Consider the following 22,324-nt stretch of genomic DNA (forward strand, 5'->3'; position numbering starts at 1 on the left):
GGAAGGAAACTCCATCAGATCTTCAAAGACTAGTTCAGACACTGGGACATGACTGAACCGGCAGAAGCAACATCTCTAGGAGTTAGTTATGTCATTTACTACAGGTACAACATTCAGGCCTGACACACGACAGATGCTGTAACCTTTACATTTGTGTGGACAATGGAATCCATAACTCTTATTGTTAGACCAGTCTCCTGGACTCGGTCAAAAGATTTGTTTTGTGTTACCACAACAGAAGGCTTAGAGGGAACCAAGCAAGGAGAAGGATACAATATGTGTGACTCCCACAGGATAAGAGACAGCAGCCGTATTCTGCTCCTCCTGTCGTGTAACAGGTGTATTAACATATTTTTAATTCTATTTTTTAATTGAGCAGTGGAGACTCTCTCTTGCCAGCTCTGGCTGTTTTGTCTTTTGGGTGAGAGACAGGTATGTAAAAGACCTTGAATAAATAGTAGCATTCTGCAGTCAGTGTCCATCTATAACTCATTTTCAGCTCATTCTAAAGCTTAGACTAACAAGCGTGCTGGGAACACTCAGAACAAAAATAAAAAGAAATTCAGAAAGTTGGTGAAATGCAGTTTTTCTTGGCAACAGGAAAGAGCATAGGCTGCCATGGGGAGGTGCCTGGTGGGTGAGGGAACCATTCTCCTGCTGCTGACAGATTGGCATCAGTGGATGAGAGCCCAGGAAAACTGACACACGACTGTGGGAGTGGGACCTGTGTGTGGGCAGATCCCCATGTCATCTCAGTGCCAGAGGAGTGTGCTGAGATTGAACCACAGCAGTGGCTCAATCAAGCTGACAATGATCAGACGTGTAACTCATCAGGTATGGGTCACTGGAGAGCTTGCAAGAGGTTGTAGCTGCTCAGATTCCCTGTCCTTGGGAAGAGTTGCTGAAACGTCCTTGTCCTTTGAACAGCCATGGGTGGAAGCCAGTGGGCTATGCTGGTCAAGGTCAAGCACCTTGGAGAATGCCAAGGCTCCTGTTGTTTTCTGAGGCTGAGCATGGGGACTCACTGGCAGCGTGTGGTAACCGAGGGGTTGATATCTGGGCAATAAACAGGCAATAAATCCACATTTAGGGCCCTTGTCTACCACTGTAGAAGATCAGCTTCATGGCTCAGACAGGTTTTGCTAGCATTCATTTAGGAAAAATGAATAACAAAACATAAACCATTTGATTTGTTGGAAGTGTTGCAAAAAGATTTTTAAAAACGTAGTTCAGAATTTTGCTTCACAAGAATGTGGGGCACTTTTGACTTTCTGCACTGTTTTACCAGGATGCTCTGAGGACACTGCCCCCTCCAGCCTCTGCTAGAATGACTGAGTCACCTGAAAGTGGAGGAGGGTTTTTAAGTGCTTGGAGGAGGGGCAGGCTTAAATCCTCAAAGTACTTCTCTACTCTCCAAATTTGTGAAGGCGTTTCTCTGCAAGGAGAATTTTCCTACACTCCCAAACAAGTGTTGCAAGAGATTATTTAAAACATTGCTGTCGGTGCCTTATAGCACTAAGCCTAATTAAGTTTCTCTCATGTCTTGGAGGACTGCACATGCTTGCTTTCAGGAGGATGGCAAAGCACCGACACTGCCAGGAGATCCACGTCAATGCGTGAGGTACCTCTGCAGTAAAAATAACAGCCAGAAATTGGTAGCTGGTGCTCATAATTTAGAGCCAAGAAGCTAAGATTGATGTTTGCTGGCAGCAGGTTTGTTGTGGTTAAATATCTTTTTTCTTTAGCCCATGAAAAATACTCACACAAGAATTACTTGATCCACAGCAGAAGAATAGGATTAGCATCAGGAAGAGGTGTCTGGTGGCAGCCTCAATAGTACAAGTTTCCCTCCCTGAATGGAACTCATTCTTCGCCAGTTGAGCTGGTGGGAAATTCTTGCTCCTACAGGAAAGTGCATGGAAGGCTGCCACGGTGTTGTTTTTTTGCTCTCATGTTATGCCCTTTTGCAGGGGTCAAGAGTTCTTCCATAAAACTCACTCCAGGCTAGAGGTCTCAGCATAAGGAGCCTACTTGGTATGTCCTCCCAGAAAGGATTCTATACATGGGGTGATGGAGCCCCCATGAAATGCCTGTCAGCCCAGCACTGTTTGTTTATTCCAGGTTCACTGGAAGGAGATCTTGCTTCACTCTTCAGCCTGTCCTGGCAATTTTTTTCATAGATTTTCTCTACCAGAGCCATATCTCAGTAAGATCTCTGTGCCACAGCCAGCCGGCTCCTCCAGGCTGACAGTCTGGCACAGGCACACAAAGCCGACTGAGCCATTGACAAAACCAAGGTGCCGCCCATTATTTGAACATGCTGGAGTGGACAACTGCTGGGAGATCACGAGTGCCAGACAATGAACGAATCCTCTGCGGTTAATTGTCATCCCTGCCAATGAGAGGAGGTTCGTCGCTCTCGCAGTCAAGGACAAAAGTCTTTTCTTCGGCCCTTTATTGCCTGTCACAAAGCTGGTTGGTGCAGCTGGGATCAGGCCCACAGCTGATCCTTCTCCCCCACCCCGGGCCGTTCCTCCCAGCTCAGCTGGGGTCACCCGGACAATGGGGAAGCTGCGTCTGCTATGTCACAGGACGCTGGGTCTATAGCCTGGGCAGCCCGAGAATATGTGTGTATGCTCCTGCTTGATGCTCAGGAGCTTGATACCTCTTTGTTTGCTTTGCTTTATTGTAAGGTAAAATGGAAGAAGGGAAAATGCCCCTGCCTAGAAATACAGATGCAGAGTGACATAAAACGGATGAGAAAGGCACAGTTCAGCTGTGAGCCTCGCATCTCAGCTCAGCACAGGGGTGGTGTAGCAGGAGGCTGCCACAGTAGCTGTGTTGCCTCGCTGCAAGGGTTCTGCGGACAAGATCCTCTCCACAAAGCAAAGCCTGTTTCATGATCAGGTAACAGGCTGCCTAGTGTAAGGTGTCAGGATAATTTGGCAGTTCTTCTGGCAGATCGCTCTCCATGCAGGAGTGAACAGGCAGGTCTGACTGAGCTGCAAGCAGACAAGCCATCAGAAAATAGTGATCAGAAAGTTGTACTGCTCCCTGTTTTTCTGTGTTGGAACTTTGCTTCCTCGATGTGTTTGATGTAGCTGCGCTAAAAGCATAGAATAATTTTTTCCACTCTGTATTTCTGTGGTTACCTTTCTCCCAGCTTGGGAGCCAGCAAGCAGATCCCAGCATGTCCATTTGCTACTCCCCACTTGGCCTCAGCAAGACATAGCACAACCTGTGCAACCCATGCTTGTCTCATTAGGACCTAACCTGGTTACCTGCTTCCCAGCATTTGCCTAGTGGCTCTTACAGAAAATCACTGCCTCGCGTCCTCATTTCCATAAAGCTACTGCTACCAAGAGCGTCACAGCAGCTGGCTGCTTTTCCCACAGTTTATCTTGTGTAATGACTAAACCACATATCATTCATAAATATCTGCATATTTTTTCTGCATCTCCATCTAAGCAACTGCCTGTGTTCACACCTGCACTGAACACCAAAGGGACAATGCCCAGTGGTGTGGGTTAAATAAAAGTATGCCCTTTGCCAGATCACCACCAAGGAGCTGGGAAAAGGTCAAAACTGCAGTGGTGTCTTTCCCCTTCTCCCTGCTGTCATGACTGCTATTATGCCTTCAGTGCAAGAATAGCAGAGGCTGATAAGCATCCTGAAAGAGATGATTTAACTTGTATTTACCTATGCATATAAACCAGGTTTGAGACAACACAGGCAACATCCCATTCTCTGGCATCTAATGTTAAAGAAATGAATGGCTCTTAGTTCATCTACTGTTTTGGAATAATGTATTCCCTGATTTTTCAGGTGTCATTGGATTATTGATAGTTATTGTGTTCTATCTGCATATCAGTGCTTGTACTCCCTCCGCAGAAGACGCTCACCTGGAAGCCTGTGGAAATTGAATACATATTCAGGACTCAAAACAATTCCTGCCTGATGTATTCAAACACGGCAGCAGAATTTCATCACCTACCTCACCACCAAATTCTTTTCAGATCTTATCTTTTCCAGTCATAAGCTAGAAAAGATGCATGATACAATATCCTAGCAGTGCTGCAGGGGATGTGACTCCACCAGTAATTTGTGAGATAGATGTTGGGAGTGCCCCTAACGAAAATTGTTTGAGGATAAAATTACTGAGCACAGTGCTGAAATGGTGCATCACCCACTGGCCTGGTCCAGGATTTCCAGAGGGCTTCTACAACCTAGATGCCAAAATGCTACTGAATATCAATTGGAATTTTGTTCCTAATTCACTTGCCTGAAACCCAATTAATCCTTTCCATAACATTTCTTTCAGGTTTTGGATGGTGATTACATTAAAAATCCTATAGACTTTGATCATAACAGACAATATTTCCTTTGATGTGGTAGAGCTTTGATAGCCACATCAACATAAAATCAAATTAAAAGAAAAATTTAGAGATTTGTATCAGTTTACGATGGCAGCTATTCATAAAAATTGAATTGGTGCATATATGATATTTACGTACAGTCTGAGAAGCACAAGCCAGGGGACCAAGGTCTGATGCAAAATTGAGGTGTTGTTAATGATAAAAAACTTAAGCACTATCATAGTAGAAATTATAACCTGTGAACCCCTGTTCCAGACCAGACTGGGGGTCTAGGAGTTGCCATGTCCTTCACTTGCCACCACAGGTGACAACATGAGTATTTTTAACAAAGAGACAGGAAACATCAGTTGTTTTCTGACAGAGCATCATCAACATGGGTTGGGAATTGGACCTTGCTGGGCTCTGGCTGCTGGTTCCTTAGAGAAGAACAGATTTTCTTCCTGAGAGTAGGTGTGCAGGGACAAGGTGCTGGAGAGGCCCTGTGCCCTCCATAGTCCTGCCCTCCATCGGCACCCGTGGAACTGGCACAGGGGCACTGAAGGGATTTTGCATAACTGGAGGGCAAGATTTTCCTTTTGTTGACCACAGTGTTTGTACAAGAAAGACCTGCATGACTGAGTGGAAGAAAAGAATATTTGTACCTTATATGTTGGAGAAATTGTTCAGGAACAGTTAATCCTCATGAAAATCCTTCTCTGAAATGCTGCCAAGAGCAGTGGCTGTGTTGTTATTTGCCATGCCAATGTCAGTCTGTGAGGAGTGCCTTCTCACCATGTAGCATGTGACTCTGGCAAATAGAGTGGGACATTTTTCTCCCAGCAGGACACAGCTGATTCTATCATTAATGCTGCCTGGACTCCAGGAGTGCCAGCTTTTCCTCCCCCCTGGGCATTTCCTGGTATTGGCTACGTGGCAGTGGCCAGGCCAGCGGCAGGGCACTTACAGGTGGAGCACATGGGGTACCTTGTCTGAGCACGCCTTACCTGGAGAGCCTCTTCACACTTCATGGACATACATGTACACTGAGCATCTATTTTATCTCACTCATTTTTGTTGATTGCAGCATGTATCCTCAACTCACAATCCTCTGCACTCTGTGTCAGTGAAAATCAGGTTCTCCTCAGCCCACTGCTGTCACACAGGACGTATCTGTGAAATCTGCCCACCTCAGGGATGATGCTCATCATTTAACATAATCTTGTGCTTTCCTTCATGCTTCATGCTCTTAGCAGCCATAACAAGTCTGAAAGGTAAATGATGAGAAGCCTGAAGTATGCAAGGAATGACTATTTGATTCTCCTGCAAAACTGGGAAAGAAAAGCCACAAACACCTTGGAATTTTCACATATATACAATCTTGTTCATGCCACACCCATGCTGGGCTCAGAAATGTAAACATGCCAATTTATTTTTATAGGAAAATCAGAACAGGTACCTGGAACATATAGAAGCTTTGCAAGAGCACTTTTGAGGAAAAATTGGTCTTATCCAGTTAATTTTAATTCAGAAATATAAAAAACCAGTATTTGCATAGAAATGTCATGTCAGGTAAGCTTTGTGTTTACTTTTCAGTTGTATTGAAATAATAATGTTACCACTGTGTTTTCATTTAGGAAAGCTTTAATCACTCACATGTGCATTTGGTTCAAAACCAATTAATTTCAGATTTTTTTTTCCTCAGTTCTCAGAAAGTTAGCTTTCCATTCCAATCTGTCAGATTTTTCACTACAATAAAAAAGTCCTTTTATTCTCCAGTGTTATCAAGTTTGACAAAGCAAAATAATGATGATTAATAAAATACTACCTTTGCTTTGACTAAACCTGTTTGGTTTTATTGCCTTATTTTGTGGAGGTTTGTTTTCCTTCCTGTGGTGTAACTGTTACTTTTAGTACAGAAACACAAATGTTCCAGGCTTGCAGATACCAGCTCCAGTTCTCAGAGACTCCCCTCTGACAGCTAATTGAGGCGTTGTTTCATTAGCAGTGTGAGCAGGAGCAGTACTGCCTTCCTTGCCCTTGTGGCATAGTTCCTTTGGGAGTGGGCGAGTAGAATAATGTGGGGAAAAGCAGCATCGAGACAAAGCAAGGACTAGCAAGTCTGGGTGTGTTTGTCATGGGGAAAGACAGCTCTGAGCTGTGAAGTCCTGGTCATCTGGAGGAGGGTTGTGGTGTCTTGGCTCTTCAGGGTACCTCTTCTAACAGCTGAATGCTGCTACATGTTTTTTAGAAGATTAGAAAAGAAAGGTACAGAGTTCTTTATTAGAAGCTGAAAATTACTAAATGCAGTAATATGTCTGGTGTGGAAGTTTGACTAACAGTTTGAACATGTGAATTAAGGTTCAGAAATTTACTGTGATGCCCTCAGGGGCATGTCTTTGCAGTAGCTCTATGCAGAGATAAGCAAGGTACCATGAGAATCAATTCCTGCTTTTTGTAGCTACAGTAATTTGGGCTAATTAGGGCAAACTGAGCACCACCCTGGTGCTGAACAGAGAGCTGTATATAAATTCAAAATAACTAAGCTGTCAGCTTCAGTGAGTTCCTCATCCAAAAGACCTCACTTGCAATCACCTGTGGAAAAAAGCTACTTGCACAGACAGGCCATCCTGAGAGCATCCCAAGCCACGAAAAAACGTTTCAGTCCTGAAGAAGTTGCAATGCTTAGAGCTTCTTGCCAAGCTTCCCTGGTGTTGCCTGCAGGGTGCCAGGTTGCCAAGCCTTTGGGGAGAGACTCGGTGCCCGGGGACAGCTGGGTGCTTGGCCAACTCTGGGTGGCTGACCTAGCTCGAAAGGGCGGGGAGAAACCGAGTGCGCTTCCCATCTGTTCTGCCCAGCACCAAGTCCGGTAGAGCCTGGCCACGCTTCCAGCAGTACCTGCAAGATGAAAGGCTGAGATCTGCCAGTGGTTACCACCTTCCTCCAGCCCAGCCCAACCTCAGCAGTGCCCCGGGGCTGCCTGAATCATCGCAGCAGCACCAGCACCGACAGTTTGCTTTGCAAAGCATTAGCTCCTAAATGCCTGTCTCTGCTCCAGTTCTCACTCGGTTGAAATGACGAAACCCTGCACGATATCAGTCTGACACCGCTGCTTGCTCCTGGAGAGGATTCGTTTGCTGCATTGACAAAGCTGCCAGGTATGTGGAAGGGGGAGGGCTAGACTGTGCTCACATGCTCCAAACCTGAAAACACAGCACAATCTGATGTAAACAAACAAGTTCTGCATATTCTCTCTTCCCAAATATTCAGAAGTCTTAAAAGAATTGGGTGTGTAATTGAAAGTAGCCGAAGGCAGCCCTATCCTGTGCTACCAGCGCTTACGCAGCCGATCACCCAAAGTTTCACTTGGCAGCTTGACAGGGTTACGCATTTTCACATGGGTGAACAGTTCTCTAACAAAGCACTGCAGCCTGAACAACATTGAAAACCACATTGTCTTGTTCCATGGACTCTGATTTCAACAGGCTGGAAGAGAAATTTTCCTTTTTTGCTCCAGCCTTGCCACCAAGTCCCTTGCCTGAAAGAGCAGCCTTCCAGCACCAGGAGCCTATTTTCTTTGACCTCTTGAATCTCACTTGCATTTTCACTAAGAGATAACGTGCCTTGTATTCTGCCCCATGTCCTTGCTAAGCTCCTCTGGAGACATAGTTCCTAATGTCAAGGGGATCCCGCTATCAGGAAAAGATCTGAACCAGCAGCATTTTAGATTTTGGAACACCATTGATCAGAAAATTTGACACTTAGAAGGGATGCAATTGTTCTAAGAAATGAGAAGCATTTCCCTGCAAACCCAAGCACTCCAGAGGATCAGCTATAGGGAACAGGGCTGTCTCCAGAACACCAGGTTTTCTTCCTTGCATGCCATGACCTGAACTTTTTTCTCTTAGGGCCCAGAGAGGAAAATCATTCCAGGAAAAGAAAACTCAGTATGTTACAAGTTGATGAACAAACCACAAAGTAGGGGGCAAGATGAGCCTCTTACAGCTCTGCACCGAGGAAACAGAGAAACTTGTCCCTACTACCATGATGGGTCAATAGCTCTCTTAAAGCTATTGGATTTCCCATCTTTTGAGAAAAAGTCCCACTTTTGATGACTTTGTTCCATGCTAAAAATAGCTTATTTTTAAAACTGAAATATGACAAGATAAACAGAAAATTCCACAACATGGGCAGACACTACACTATACTAAAATCTGGCATGCTTTTCTACTAGTATCACAGTTTTCATTCATGTATATGCTATTTCCTTCTTACTTGCATAACTTAAAAATACGTGAAAGTGCTAGAGTGCTCCTGAGAGCTCCATCCAAGAGCAATTCTCCTGAGTAAATCAATAATTAGCCATCATGAAAAAAAGGAAAAAAAAAAAAAGGAAAAAAAAAGAAGTAGCAGTCTCATCACATAGTTGGTTTCTGTTGTTTTGGAGGATAAAAAATGCTTTTTCCATCATCACTCTTGTGAGGGACATAAAGGTCCACCTACAATACAAATCATGTTGTTTACCAAAACCACAGTCAAGAGCACTTCTGGTTCCTTCTGCAGCAAGCTTTGATGTCAAGTGGTGTTCCCAGCATGGAGACAAATTTATTTATTCATTAATTTAATATATTCAATAAGCCAACCAGCACACAGACTTATTCTTTACAAGTAATTAGAATGTATTACAAGCATACAAATGTGCCTAAGATTGAGAACTTGGGTTATAATCTAATGAAAATATTGTCACTGAATTAATTTCCTATGTGGTGCCAGACTCACAGAATAAAAAGTATATTGAAAGTCTTCAGAGACCTACTGTCAACAGCCCAGCACTACCTCTATTTTAAGCACGAGAAGATTTGATTTCAAAAGCCTGTTCTTTTTCATGCATGTTCTAGTTGTCTTAAAGGAATCTTCTGTACTTGAAAGGCCTCATAAAAGTTTCAGAGATTAAGAAAGTGAAGAAACAGGCAATTTTTGCTACAAATGTCATTAAAATTAGTACTTTAGTATTAATAACTTATCTATTAATTAAAATCTATTTATTTATTAGTTTTATTGTGCTATTGATTTATTAATAGCCATTAGTCATTAAAAATTCATTAGTCTCACAGAAATGGAGTTCAGCTGTCAACTTACCGGGCTCAAGGCAGTTGGTCCTCCCTGTGACGAGTCAGGTTGCATCACTGCAGCAATTAAAAATCGGGGTGGGGCCGACTCTTGCTGTGGCCGTAGCTGTGGTCTTTGCCAGCACTGCAGCAGCACCCAGACCCTCACTGATACTCAGTCCTTGTCAAAACCATCATTTCACGCTTGCCTGAGATTTTAATTTCTCAGTGTTTTGTAAACTGACTATTGGTGTATCAGTGAGAAGAGAATTTTTTTTAAGAATGGGACGTGTGATCTCAATAACACACACAAACCCTTCGGAGCAAGCTGGGACAGACACAGACTGTTGGCTGGTGCTCTCAGAGAACAGCTGCTTGGACTCATTCGTGGCCCTTGGAAGTCACACAGGCAGATGAACCACAACTGGGCTATTGCTTCCAACTTTCTGTTCTGATCAGCTGATACAGAAACCAGGCAGAAACGGCCGTGTCTGGATGCAGACATAGGCTGCAGCCCCACGAAAAGCCACATCCCTGGAGCTGCCAGCCTGATAGCAATCTGCCTTCCAACACACTTTTGTTTCTTTCTGCCTAGTGCACGGCCTGGGGGCTTCTCCCTCTTTTTAGAAGTGAGAAAAAGAGTTTAAGTTATCCAGGGCTAAGTAATTAATTGTTTCTAGTCAGATGTATTTTGCCTGCTTCAGTATGCAGCAGGCTTCCATTGCTGTGTCCTGCACGAAAGGCGGTTGCCACTGGGAGTATAATTACCTGTTTTCTCCTCTCAGTTCTAAAACAAAAGGTTTCCGCATAGTGCTGAAGTGTAAAGAAAGATCAAGGGAATGCTCAGGGTCCCTGAGAGCACTTCAGTGCAAGGCTTATCAGCGGCTCCTTATCGCCACTAATCTGACAACACAGGTGTGATGGGATGCCCCAGCTGGGACGGATCTCTGGTAATCTGATCAGGAGTAATTTATTGTGTGCTGCTGGACGCCAGTTTACTCGTTACCAGTTGAACAAAGGAAGAAATTAAGCCTACCTGAGTGGGGCTGGTACCCGGAGGGGTGTGGTGGGGAGACCTTGGCTGTCTGTGGGTGTGCAGTTCCCAACCATTGCACACCACCACTGACATGTTCCCTGGGGGCGGGGAGAGAGCAGGTAATTACAGAATGGGTGTTCAGAAGGAAAAGGCATTTAATATCCCATGTTCCTTGTTTTAATACCACAGATGGCTCACTGTGAAACATCTTCCTTAAAAAAATATAACTCCGTGACCTGCATCCTTGCTGCAGTGGCAGAGCTGGAACAGCAGCCTGCACCTTCCCACTGCTCTGGGGAAAGGTCCCTGTCCCACCCGGTGGACAGGGCTTGTTCCCAGGGCTGGGTCAGAGAAGTTCATGGCTGAAAGGGTCAGTGTCCGGTTACAGCCAGGGTCACAAAGCAGAGAGGTGCTCTCCTCAAGCTCAACCCAAAATGCCATGTACAGAGGTGGACATCAATGCACGCTCAATTCTGCTCCTCTGTGGACCAGGTCTCCCTCACCTTCCTCATCCCAACTCCCTGCATGAGCTCCCTGGGCCCCACCACCTGAGGGGAGGTGGCAGCATGCCAAAACATTGTCTTGAACACTGAACTGAAGCAGCAGAAGAGCTAAAAATAATTTGGGGAAGAACTGTGTTGAGCTCCAAATGAGGTGGATTGTTTATTCAGGAAACAGTATCTCAGGCAGAAAGCTGTAAGGAACCCTTCGGTGTCCTACCCTTTTCTACAGTAATTTGAATGGGAAAATGGCTCAACTCTGACAAAACCACTTGAATTCTACCTAAGCCTGTTTAAAAGTAAAATATCACAGCATATGGAAAGATTTGTTTGGAAGGGGAGGGACACACAAGCACATGACTGACAAAAATATCTGTCACTGATGGATGACATGAGGGGTTTGAACCAGGCTCCTGTGCTTTATGTACAGCTCCAGCCTGTCCCTCCTGCCAGCTGCTAAAGGCTTGTCATAAAGCATTGCTTTTATCTGCCTGTCTTACAGAATCCTTTTTGCTTTGGACATCATCTGACTATGCCAGGGTCTGACCAAACCCTCATTACCTGCTGCTTCTAGGAACTGGATCTGTCCTATCTGCCAGTCAGTCAGCAGGCACAAGGGATGGCAGGAAGATTTTGGAGTGAGCAGGTGTTGTATTAGATCCCTGCACGGTTCCTTGTGGGTGCACCATCCCACAGGCATGCAAAAATGTCACTTCACTTCCTCATTTTGGCTAAAGATGAGAGAATGTGATGTCCTCTTGCTAACTAAAGGTCAAGAGATTGTTAGTGTAAATCCAGGTGGCAGAGCAAAGACTCTATCAACATTCAATGCAGTGAAACGTGCATTGCTCTAGTTCATGTTGTGGTTTACATAATTCTCCACTGTTATTTTCTTTGCTCTGCAGTTTGGGGTGCCACTTTGGTGATGTCTAACACTGGGCCTTGCTCGCTGGGTGATAGCCCCAGAGCCTGTGATTGACATGTTGAGCTATGACAAGAGCATCTGACCCTGGCCATGGCTGGTGAGAAACATCAGACCTGTGCAAGGAGCTGCAGGCCAAGGAGAGGTGCAGATCATTTCTGACTTTAAGGTCTTCACACATACAACTGACACCGTGCTATCACTGTATCCAAGCAATTCATATTTAGTTCTCGAGGTATGAGAAAAACTAGCTTAAGACTGCAAATGGTGGCTGTGGCTTTGACAAATACTGCAGGCCAAATTCATTAGTGAGCTTTCAGAGAGAATTATTTCATTTTCCCATCATAAGTAAACAAAGAAATAGCATTTCTATCACCTCATTTCAGAATGTACCTGCTGGTTCTGGGGCTAATTATCATGTTCTTTCTGTGATGGAAAATAGCCCTACAGCATCTTAACTGCAAAATTTGGTTTTCAGGAAAAAACGGTTTTCTGAGGACATAAAAACGTGTTTCATTCTTTCTGAGTAATTGGTTTATATTTGAATATAAATAAATGAGAAGCAAGTATGCTATCTATTTCATAGCATTTGATGTACAATCATTTATACAGTGGGGCCATACTCATAAGTTTCTTTTATGTTATTAAAAATACTGATAAAACACTAGACATTCATTTGTTACACCACTTCCAAGTGCACGGGAGGATGAACAAATGTGTTTTCATTATAAGAGGTAATAATAATTAAGAGTGACAGAACCTTATCCTCAGGATCTGCCTCCCAGCAGCAGTTTGGCTGATAAAAAACCAGAAGTTAAGATAAGGCAGCAATTATTAAGACAAATCTTTTGAAGGGCTGTTTGAACTCCTGTGTCCAGCAGATAATCTGATTTTACAAGGTGCTCCAAGGGGGGGAGGCTGCATGGGAAGCAGTACCCAGGTGCAGGCCTTTAGCCCCTTGCACTGGCATTTTTACCTCTAGCCATTTCCCTGGTCTCTTCTTCTTTTGTTTGCTACAGCTGTGGCACATAAATCAGTCTCCATTCTGTCTCACTGACACCAAGGAGAAACACAACACAAACAATACACAACACCAAGCTCCAAATGTATTAATCTTTTTTTTTCCTCCTTTTTTTTGTGATCCCTTTCACCTATTTTTTTGGGGGAGATTCAGAAATGGCTATGGGCAACTCTAATTCTTCCTTCATAAATATTAAATGCACAGAGAGCATGAATATTTGAGTAGCTAATTCTGACTTAGGTGAATCCAATTGCTAATGGCAATTCATTTTTCCTCAGTGACATTCCACCAATAACCAGTGTGAGTGGGACAGGATGATGCAGTTTGGAGCTGGAAAGCAAAAAGGAACGAAAGTTCTGACTAGGAGCAAAAATGCTTTATTGATCTGGTCCTCAGGTGGGACTTGGGACTGTGCCTCCTCCCTTACCTTGGAAAGAGTTTGAGCAGGGAGATCTGTGCTCAGCAGTTACGTGTGGATCTTTAAAAACAAAATAGGGGAAGAAACTTTTAAACTGATTTTTATTATGTCATTGAGATACCGCCTCTTGATGTGTTGTGCCCTTTGTGGTGCCACCCGCATGATGTGCAAACTGCAGTGGGAGAGACTCAGTCGGTGCCAGCACCCTCCCCTTGGGATACACCATGTCCTTGCTGCTGGGCAAGGCCTGTTGGGGCTGTGGAATGGCCTGTTCCTCAAGGTAGGTGAACCCACCTTGCTGCACAAGGGCTATAGGGACGTGCTGAAATGGCAGGGTGGGGGTGGAAACGGGGATGTCCCATTTGGTGATACCAGGTTATCTGTAAAACTTTATCTCCAAGGCATTGAAAAGAAATGTGATGTTTCTGGACCTGGGGAATGGCAGTGAGTAATCAGATGTGACCAGATGAAACCTCAGCTGAGGTTCATGTTCATGTTTACATGGCCCAAGAGACACCAGCAAGTATCTATCATTTTGTATTAGTCTCAAATTTGCTATTACTAGATGGATACTTTATAATCCATTGCTAATACTTACACACATTTGTCTGCTGTAGCATGGGGCTGCCCTTGCATGCGCTTTGCACAGGAAAGATCCCACTGGGTCTCTGAAATCACCACGGAGCAGCTCCTCTGCCAGGGCTGGCTGTTTGGGTTGGCTCCCTGTGTCTGACCAGCCAGCTGGAGGAGCCAGGATGTGTAACAATCTGTCACCATCCCTACAGAACAGCTCTCAACCTGCAGAGGCCAAAGACCAGTGCAAAAGGAGCCTCTGCCATCACCCTTGCAGTGTCCCTCTGCCAGGCAGCCTGGGCTGCAGTTCCACAACACTAAAACCATTGAGGCTGTGCTCGGCTGTCCCTGTCCCTGGGTTCTCCTGCCTGTGAGAACACTGGTGCTAGCCCCAGGACACAGAGAACACACTCTCAGTCTGCAAAAGCAAAGAAAGAACTGCACACTGAGGGAAAATCCTGCTTAGTTTACAGGTTGCTTTTATTTACAAATATACTGAAGTGTAATCTCTCTCTTTTTTTTCTTTTTCTGTTTTTGTTTAGACTCTGTGTGTGTGTGTGTGCATGTGCACATGCACGTGGGAAGGAACATGATGCATGAGAAACTCATGGATCTTAGCTGCCAGCAATGGTGGCAGGAAAAAAAATGAAGTGAAATGAAATTTAAAAACACTAATAAATAATTTAATAATGACAAATAATTAAATAAAAAAAAATTCCAATCTACATACATTATGGTGGTTTGTTTCCAACAGAGGAAAAGGAGCAGCGAATCTACAGTGAAAGGAGCTGGTTAAGTATGAGAGAGCACAGTCATATTTTTTACAAGTTAAACAAATTGTAACAGACAGCTACAAAATACTACATTTCGATAACATAAATACAGAATATATAAATATACAAGTAATACAGCCATACACAGCTAAAAAATAGGGTGTTCACCTAAAAACAGAGTTCCCAATGCAAAGTATCTGGCAGCCCCTTCACAGCTGCTGCTGAACAGAACCAGGGTGCACCAAGCCAAGGTGATCCAGGCTGCAGCCGTCAGGAGGGGAAGAGCCATCAGAGTAGTCAGATCGGCCTCAGAGAAGCAAGACCGTGTTGAAAGCCCACCAAAACCAAAAGACTTCAGGCAAGCAAATGCCCAAGCATGTCCCTAACCAAGGAGCACAGGTGCCCGAAGCCCTGGCCATCTGGCTGCCCTGTGCCCCTAGGCCACAGAAGGGGGGCTATGGAGGGACCTGCATGCTAGGGAGCAGCTACTGGTCAGAAATTCGTGGGGTGAGTTGGGCATGTGGTTGTGTAAAGCATGATCTGAAGCACTGGGACTCTGGGTACTGCAGCTCCAGCTCCCACAGCTGTGTTGTACTTCAGCTGCCTCTCAGTCCTTTCACTGCTGTGACCGAGCTCCAGCTTGTGAGAATCCTTCCTTTCCTCATGATTCTGCTGTTCATTTCTAGTGACTTTCAGGGAGAATCAGAGTTCTCATGACAGGGCTCACAGAGGTGCTCTTGTAAACCCCAGTTTGCAGCATCCCAGCAGCATCCCAGAGCTGGGTTCCCTGGAGCACCTGAGGCAGTGGCTTGGGATATACCTCTGACCCTTAAGGAAACTGGAAGGGAGTCCTGAGCACAGTGGGAAGAGGGAAGTGGGTTCACATCATCTCTGGAAGGTTTGCTGGCATGAAGGACCTTCCCCATGACATGATGCACAGCGAGGTGGCTGAGCAATGGCCCTTCCAAAGGACCTGGTAATGATCATCTGAGTTATGCAGGGTGGATTTGAAAAATCCACTCAGCAGCTGCTGTGCGACTAACATGAGCCACATCTCAGGCACAGTTAGCTGCGACTGGGCCAAGTGATCTGGATGTTTTTGATGAGAGTTTAAAGAAGAAAAGGAGATCAAAATGCCCAAGATGATGTTTCAATATGAGTGCAACCCCTACCATTTATTTATAGCAACATAATTGTCTTTAGTATTGTGACTGTGAAACATGTTTGCCACGAGCCCCAAGGTTTGCCCCACAGTGCAGTGATAAGGAGGGTCTGAAAACAGCAGCAGAGGGCAGGAGTCGTCCCCTCAGCAGCCAGGCATGCCCAGGGAAGGTGCTGCTGCTGCCCGTCCCACAGCCCAGCTGGGACCCAGTACCAGACAGCCCAGTAACCGGTCATGAACGCTGGGAACTCTCTGCCACCGCCACAGACCTGCAGCTGCACAATAAGGACCTCTGAGCTCGTACCCAGCATATTCAGTCTGATCTCACAATCACCATTTTGATACATTATTGAGCACACTGAAACCTAATCAATCATCTTTTACTTAATTGCATCTTGTCACCACTTTAGCTGCACACGTATTCCTTGATTAGCCAAAACAATATGATGGAAACACCATGAAGAGCTCACTTGATGCATTTGTATTAGAGAGGGGTTAATTTCCTAGGGAAAATGATCACTGTAAGGTGCATGTAATAAACTGCTGTCATGACCTCTAGCCTTTGAGCTCCCATATGTGCAATCATTGTTTGTGGTTTCCGTGGAAGTGCCAGATGCTAAGAATTTTTGGCAAGAGTTTATCAATTTGACTCAATGTAAGATATTACTGTGATATGGCCCATTAAACATTTTACTTTCACCTGATCGGGGACATTCCCTTGACAATAGAAGAGTAAAGCAGAAATCAAAGAGGTCAGAGGTTGCTGTATAATCTCTTACTGCAAGGTCCCAGGTTAAAACCACAATGATCACACTCCAGTAGAATAATTTATTCCACAAAAAGAAAGTGACATTTATTTTGCTTTAATGAACTTTGGCCTTTGCCAGCTATAGCAGGCCCACTGGAAATCCTTGCCTATGCATTCCTTCCTTGGACCAGCAGCAGCCCACCATGGCATGGAAAATGTTACACATGCCAAGGGCCTGAACATGTACGTGGTATGTAGCTCCAAAGGTGGCAGAACATGGGGCAACAAACAGCTAAGGCATCATCATACGACACACCAAGGGAGAGGAGACAGTATGTACAAGCATGAAAAAAAAAAGTGGCAGTCATCCAAAAAATCAGCAAAAAATTATGGTTACTTCAGTTATAAAATAGGATGTCTGATTTTTTCCTTGGTGATGGATTATTTTTCAACATCCATCCCAGATGCAGAGGTAGAGTTGGGACAAGGCAGTTCTCCAAACTGTAGGTCACATTATAGTTCTCATATAAGTCCCTGTAAACACCAAAAATGCCATTTTGATCCTGCCAGTAATGAGATACGAAGCAAGGCTGTGCCTGTGTGAGGAGTCTACAAACTGGTATGTCTGAGAGGCTTTTCTATGACTGTAAAGTAGCACAGCAGAAGGGAGAGGAGGGAAACGATGAATCCATCGAGATCGGTGGTGACAAATGACAAATGTTTACATGTGCCATATGAAACCTGCTTGCTTCTGCCCTGCAAGCAGTGAGGATCACCTGAGTTCTTTATAGATGTTTGCTACCATGCAGAAAGAAAGGAAATTGTTATTTATTTTGATACACAAGAAAAGGGAAAAATAATTGAACAGGATGGGTAAGAAAAGAAAATCCTTTCAATCTCAAAATATATCCAGGGGCTCACAACCCTCAGTTGAAACCACATCCCTGCCAGAAAGCAGGGAATGGTCACTAGGTAAAGCATATGGACACAACAGACCCACCTCCCACCTCCCTGTGGGATCCTGTGGGAGCCTACACAGAGAGGGACAGGGACGGGGACAGGGATGTCCCCTGGAACCCTCGCAGAGCCACCAGTCCCTTCCCTGACTGAGGCTGTGTGCAGCAGACAGGGGCTCTGCACCTCAAGCAGTGGGAGAGTGGTCCTTGGCCTGTGCTCTGCCCCCTGCACTACGTGCACACACACACACAGGCACAGCCTCCTCCACGGTGCTCTCGTCGTCTCTGGAGTGAGAACCCATGCACTTACCCTGCAGATAAAACTTTGCTTTCTCAAGAAACCTCCAACATGCTCAGTCCACATTTCCGTGCAGGACTCCCCGAGGCTGAGGCCGCAGTTCCCCCAGCAGGGCTGCTCCCTCCCTGGGTGCTGAGGTTACAGGGGTCCTGCTCTGGCCTCCCCCTGCACAGGAGAGCCACGCTCCCATAGAAGGTGCCAAGCCCCACAGGGATGCTGTGACGCTGGCCTGTTACCAGTCCTCAGCCTGAAGGAGTTAGATTAACCAAAGCTTTGGACTTGTTTTTCAGCTATTATGGTCAATATATTAAAGGTATTTATTTAAGAAAGTGCCTATCCTGCCAATCTTTCCCCATGAGCTCTATTTTGAACACACCCTATAATTACTGATATTACCCTGGCAAATATTCCCCATGAAGTTTTCTCCACTGAGAGCCATGACTGTACTTGTCTGTTTCTCCACATTATAATTATCACCAGGCAATATTTATAGCTATACTATTATTACTTATGATATTTTATGCCCTACAAAAATCTATATGACATATGCTCAAACTTCAACATCAGAGACAGACTTCAGCTGGGACATCCCCTTCAGTTGGTGTACCTGTTCTTCCAGCACTTGCACTGATCAGTCAGCTGGCACCATAGCCAGGAGTCCTGGCAGCGGGGGATTTACGGGACGTGGTAAAATTTCAGCTCAACATACCTGAACTTCCCATCGTAATTTCTTTCATAGCTTCCTGTTCCCAGCTGGTGCACATTTCAGGACTTCTGGTGTTTCAGGCTAGAACTGTGTATCCTCAATTCTTGCTGAGGCAAGGTAACTAAAGGAGTGCTTAATTATTCCAGATGGACAATAGAGAACAGCACATTTATGCCTCATGCAAAACAGAACAGAATGAAAAACACTTGTTTGCCAATCATGGTCTAGACTTGAAATTTGGCACTGCAATACCTACAAACAAATGTAAATGTTTTAATCTCACACCTCAGAAAAAATTAAATAAATCTGTCTTGTAAGCACCTTTAGTTTTAATTATTTAAGATCAATACTAACCTAAATGCCTCTGCCCCTAACATGCATCTCCTCTCCAGGGTCATAGACCTTTCTTGTTCTGAAATCACTGGCTTTCTCCACAAATACTGTTAACCAGTTTCCTCAGTATCATATGCATAAGGGCTATAAACTAATGAGCAGATCTAGGTTATGTAGAAAAAGTGTAGAAAGGAAACAAATGTTGAACGTCACATTTACATTAACTTCTCACAGTTCAAATGGCAATTTATCCACAACATAGTATGAATCATGCAGTAAGAAAAGGAGGAATCTCCAGTTTCTTTGATTTATTTGTCATATGGTTGGCTGATGTCAGTATCAGTGGCTTAAAAAAAAAAGTTTAGACATCCAAAAGAAAGGAAGAGAGAAAGGAGGAAAAGATCTAGCTTTCCACAAAATCCATTTCCTTTAGGATGATGAGCTCAAACCAAACCAGATCAAAGGCTGAGGACGAGCAGGTTCTTCTGTTCCTTCCGTGCTTGTCTCGTGGTCTGGCGCAAGCTGGGAATCAAGGGTATGGGACAGGTGGATGTGTTTTTTTTCTCTATATATGTATGTACGTAGGTATTAAAATATATATACATACATACACATATACGCAAACAGAGACAGTCTTCCTAAAAAAATGCTCTTTGCAGTCCAGAGGCAGCAGAGTCACTGTGAAGGAAGAGCTGGGCAACATATGGCTGTAGAGTCTGCACTGGAAAAGTCACTGGCTAAACACACGCCGGCTGTTAGTTTTCTTTATTTTCATGAGGCGAAATAGGAGCTCTGCATAGAGTACAGCCTGTCAATGGGGTTTCCTACTCTAGCCTGCATGGAGTTAACTTCGGAAGAGGCAAGAAAACAGTCGCTCAAGCTAGTTAAAGAGGTATCACTGTCGATATCATGAAAAATGGAGTCGTTTCCTGCAAATGAAATGTACATGTTAAGCTGGATGCTGCGCAGCCAGGGGAGGACACAGTACACACGGATGCTGACATGCTGCATGCTGCAGCAAACGGGAACACTCCTGGTTCTGTAGTCACATGTTAACCTGCTCTGGCTCTAAGGGTCTGACCTACAAGGAGGAGGGCTTGGAATCAACCCACAGGGATCAACTGGCAGCAATGCCCCCAGACTTGCCAGGATTTAATTTCAATTTCAGTAAGCAGCACATAACAGAGTCTTGGCTGACAACGGGAACAAACGGTGCTGGGGAGGAGCAGGTCCCCAGCTTCTCCATGGGCTCTGGCACTCATGGGAGCACTGGGACTGACAAGAAAGGTGGACCAGATATTGAGTGCCCATGACAGGGAAGCATGGCTCAAGAGCCATAATCATACTGGTCTTCATATATACACAAGGTAAAAGTTCTACCAGTGTGACAGGACCCAGAAGAGACCCAGCTTCCCTGGCCTCAAGTGAGATACAGTTGTAAATATGCTCTCCTTTGAGAAAATTCCACTCTTTTAGGGCTGGTTTGGAACAGCACCTTTTATTTCCCTTAGCAACTAAGATTTCAGCTTACCTCAACACTGAAGGCACCAGAAAAAGCTCTAGCTCGAGTCCTGGGGGCTCTGCGAAAGTGTTAGTCTGCTTCTTTTTCCTCACAGACTCATTCAAAAGGGCTTTGTGCCATCCCCTGCACTCCTTTTGGAGCACAGAACCCACTTCCCAACGAGTTTTACTCAGAAAGCCAAGCAAACCAACAAAATCACAAGCCACCTAATGCTCAAGGGCACTTCATATGTCCTCAGCTCCTTACAGGACCTCCCAAATTTCCTGGTGTGCACCACGGACTTGTCTCAGTGGCAAAAGTAATGACACAGACCCAAAGCAGATTTCCTGTTGGCCTGTGCACGCTGTGCTGGGGACACTAATGCACATGTGAGCCTCTACAGTGAAGTGCTCCTGGTCAGCAGAAATGAGTCTGAAACAGGCCCTTGTGGGCTACCGCAAGGCCGAGAATCACAGTCTGAAAAATCCTCTGACATTCTTTTTAAATGCCACACTGCAATTGTCCAGAATCAATAATTGAGCATTTAGTGCTTGTAATGCGTTTGATGTGTGGTCAAGCAATCGTGAAAGCAAACCGTCATCTTGATTTGGGACAGAGAATAAAACTATGCAGGAGAAAAGTCCTGTGGTAACCCATCTCTTAGTAGCTCAAGAACTGTTCTTTAACAAATCCACGCATCCAATCTGAGTGGTCTTACAGGGCTGCTTATTCATTTTGTAATGAATAGATTACTTCTCTTTATTGAAGGCACTTTTTCCTCAAAGCTTCTAAGAAAAAAGGAAAAATTTGTGAGGGAGCTAGAATTTGGTACTGTTTATTTTTCAGTGTCTTGGACAGTGGTTTTAAAAAGTGGAGCTTGGAGAGGTGCTTGCTTTATCATTTATCAGAATTATACTGTGAAATAGTTTTGAAAGGTGTCCAGAGCTTTGTGATGAGCTCTGTTCTACCCTCTTATGTGTACAAGAAAATACACACATAAAACTGACTGGTACAAATTCCCTGGTACAAATGCCAGAAAAAATATTCTAAAAGCCAGTAATGCTGCTGCCCCTGTGGTGCGTGATCCAGCGCACGGACCCAGCTACTTCGGATGTGGCAGAATGAGGCATGCCTTACCATAGGGGTTCATGTGGTCGCCTGGCATTTGTGGAGGGGTAAGACCCTGCTGAAATGGGTCTGTGCCATAACTGCTTTGCTCCATTGCTACAATCTGCTGCTGTGGTGGTGCAAGTGGTGTGTAAGATGTCATCATCCCTTCCATTCGGTTGGACATTACTTCTGCAAAGCAAAGAGGAGGCACAGTTACTGCTGGGGCAGAATCAGTGGCAACAATGAACCCTAGCAAATGCAGTCAGGGGTATCCTGTCAGTCAGAGAAACTTTCCAAATTTTGTCCAAGTGTAGAACCCTGAGCAATAAGCTGAACAGCTTGTAATTTCTGACTACATGATTTCTGGAGCTCCTAGGTGCTTGACCCTATCCTCCTAAAGTCTGTATACTGTGTGTGACAGAGCCCAGTTATTCTCTAACTTCTGATGGTCTCAGTTTTTCTGCCCTGGGTAAAGTGGAGGATTTGAGGCTGCAAGGTCTTGGGAGCTGGAGATCCTCAAGAGTACCCACAGAGCAGCAGGGCAAGCCCTGGTGCCTCTGTGCAGTGCCTGCCCCAGGGTCCAGCCACCCGTGGGGCACAGGAGGGACTCCCTGTGCCTCAGCTGGGGCAGTAAAGCTGATGCCCGTGCAGATTCCCAGCTGAGCACCATGCCCCTTACTGCAGTAGAAAACAAACTGGAGAATCTAGCTGGAGCAAGCCTCCTGAAGATTTCCTCCGGTGCAAGCACCTCCACATAGTACATTTCTTCTAGAAACGAGGTAACAGCTTCCGCGTGAGCCCCTCTGG

At 44.9% G+C, this 22,324-nt stretch overlaps 1 protein-coding gene and 2 long non-coding RNA genes across 3 annotated transcripts in view; 1 reads left to right on the plus strand and 2 right to left on the minus strand.

The window, feature by feature from the left end:
* Positions 1-570: 570 nt before the first annotated feature.
* On the minus strand, positions 571-5,440 carry LOC108449488. The gene is made up of 2 exons (XR_001865650.1): positions 5,360-5,440; positions 571-3,002 (listed from the first exon to the last, which is right to left on the minus strand). It is a non-coding gene; the product is annotated as an uncharacterized LOC108449488 (long non-coding RNA).
* Positions 5,441-7,423: 1,983 nt separating this feature from the next.
* On the plus strand, positions 7,424-14,983 carry LOC108449489. The gene is made up of 2 exons (XR_001865651.1): positions 7,424-7,510; positions 13,475-14,983. It is a non-coding gene; the product is annotated as an uncharacterized LOC108449489 (long non-coding RNA).
* A 922-nt stretch (positions 14,984-15,905) lies between these two features.
* Positions 15,906-22,324, minus strand: part of LMX1B (LIM homeobox transcription factor 1 beta) — a 62,745-nt gene continuing 56,326 nt past the window's right edge. Inside the window, exons 6-7 of the mRNA XM_017745624.1 lie at positions 21,545-21,706; positions 15,906-19,835 (exon numbers count right to left, since the gene is read on the minus strand). Of these exons, the coding sequence (XP_017601113.1) occupies positions 19,678-19,835; positions 21,545-21,706 (320 nt within the window). The 3' untranslated portion in view covers positions 15,906-19,677. The remainder of the gene's footprint in view (positions 19,836-21,544; positions 21,707-22,324) is intronic.

The sequence above is a fragment of the Corvus brachyrhynchos genome, unplaced genomic scaffold (genome assembly GCF_000691975.1).
Source record: "Corvus brachyrhynchos isolate BGI_N302 unplaced genomic scaffold, ASM69197v1 scaffold59, whole genome shotgun sequence".
Classification (NCBI taxonomy): Eukaryota; Metazoa; Chordata; class Aves; order Passeriformes; family Corvidae; genus Corvus; species Corvus brachyrhynchos.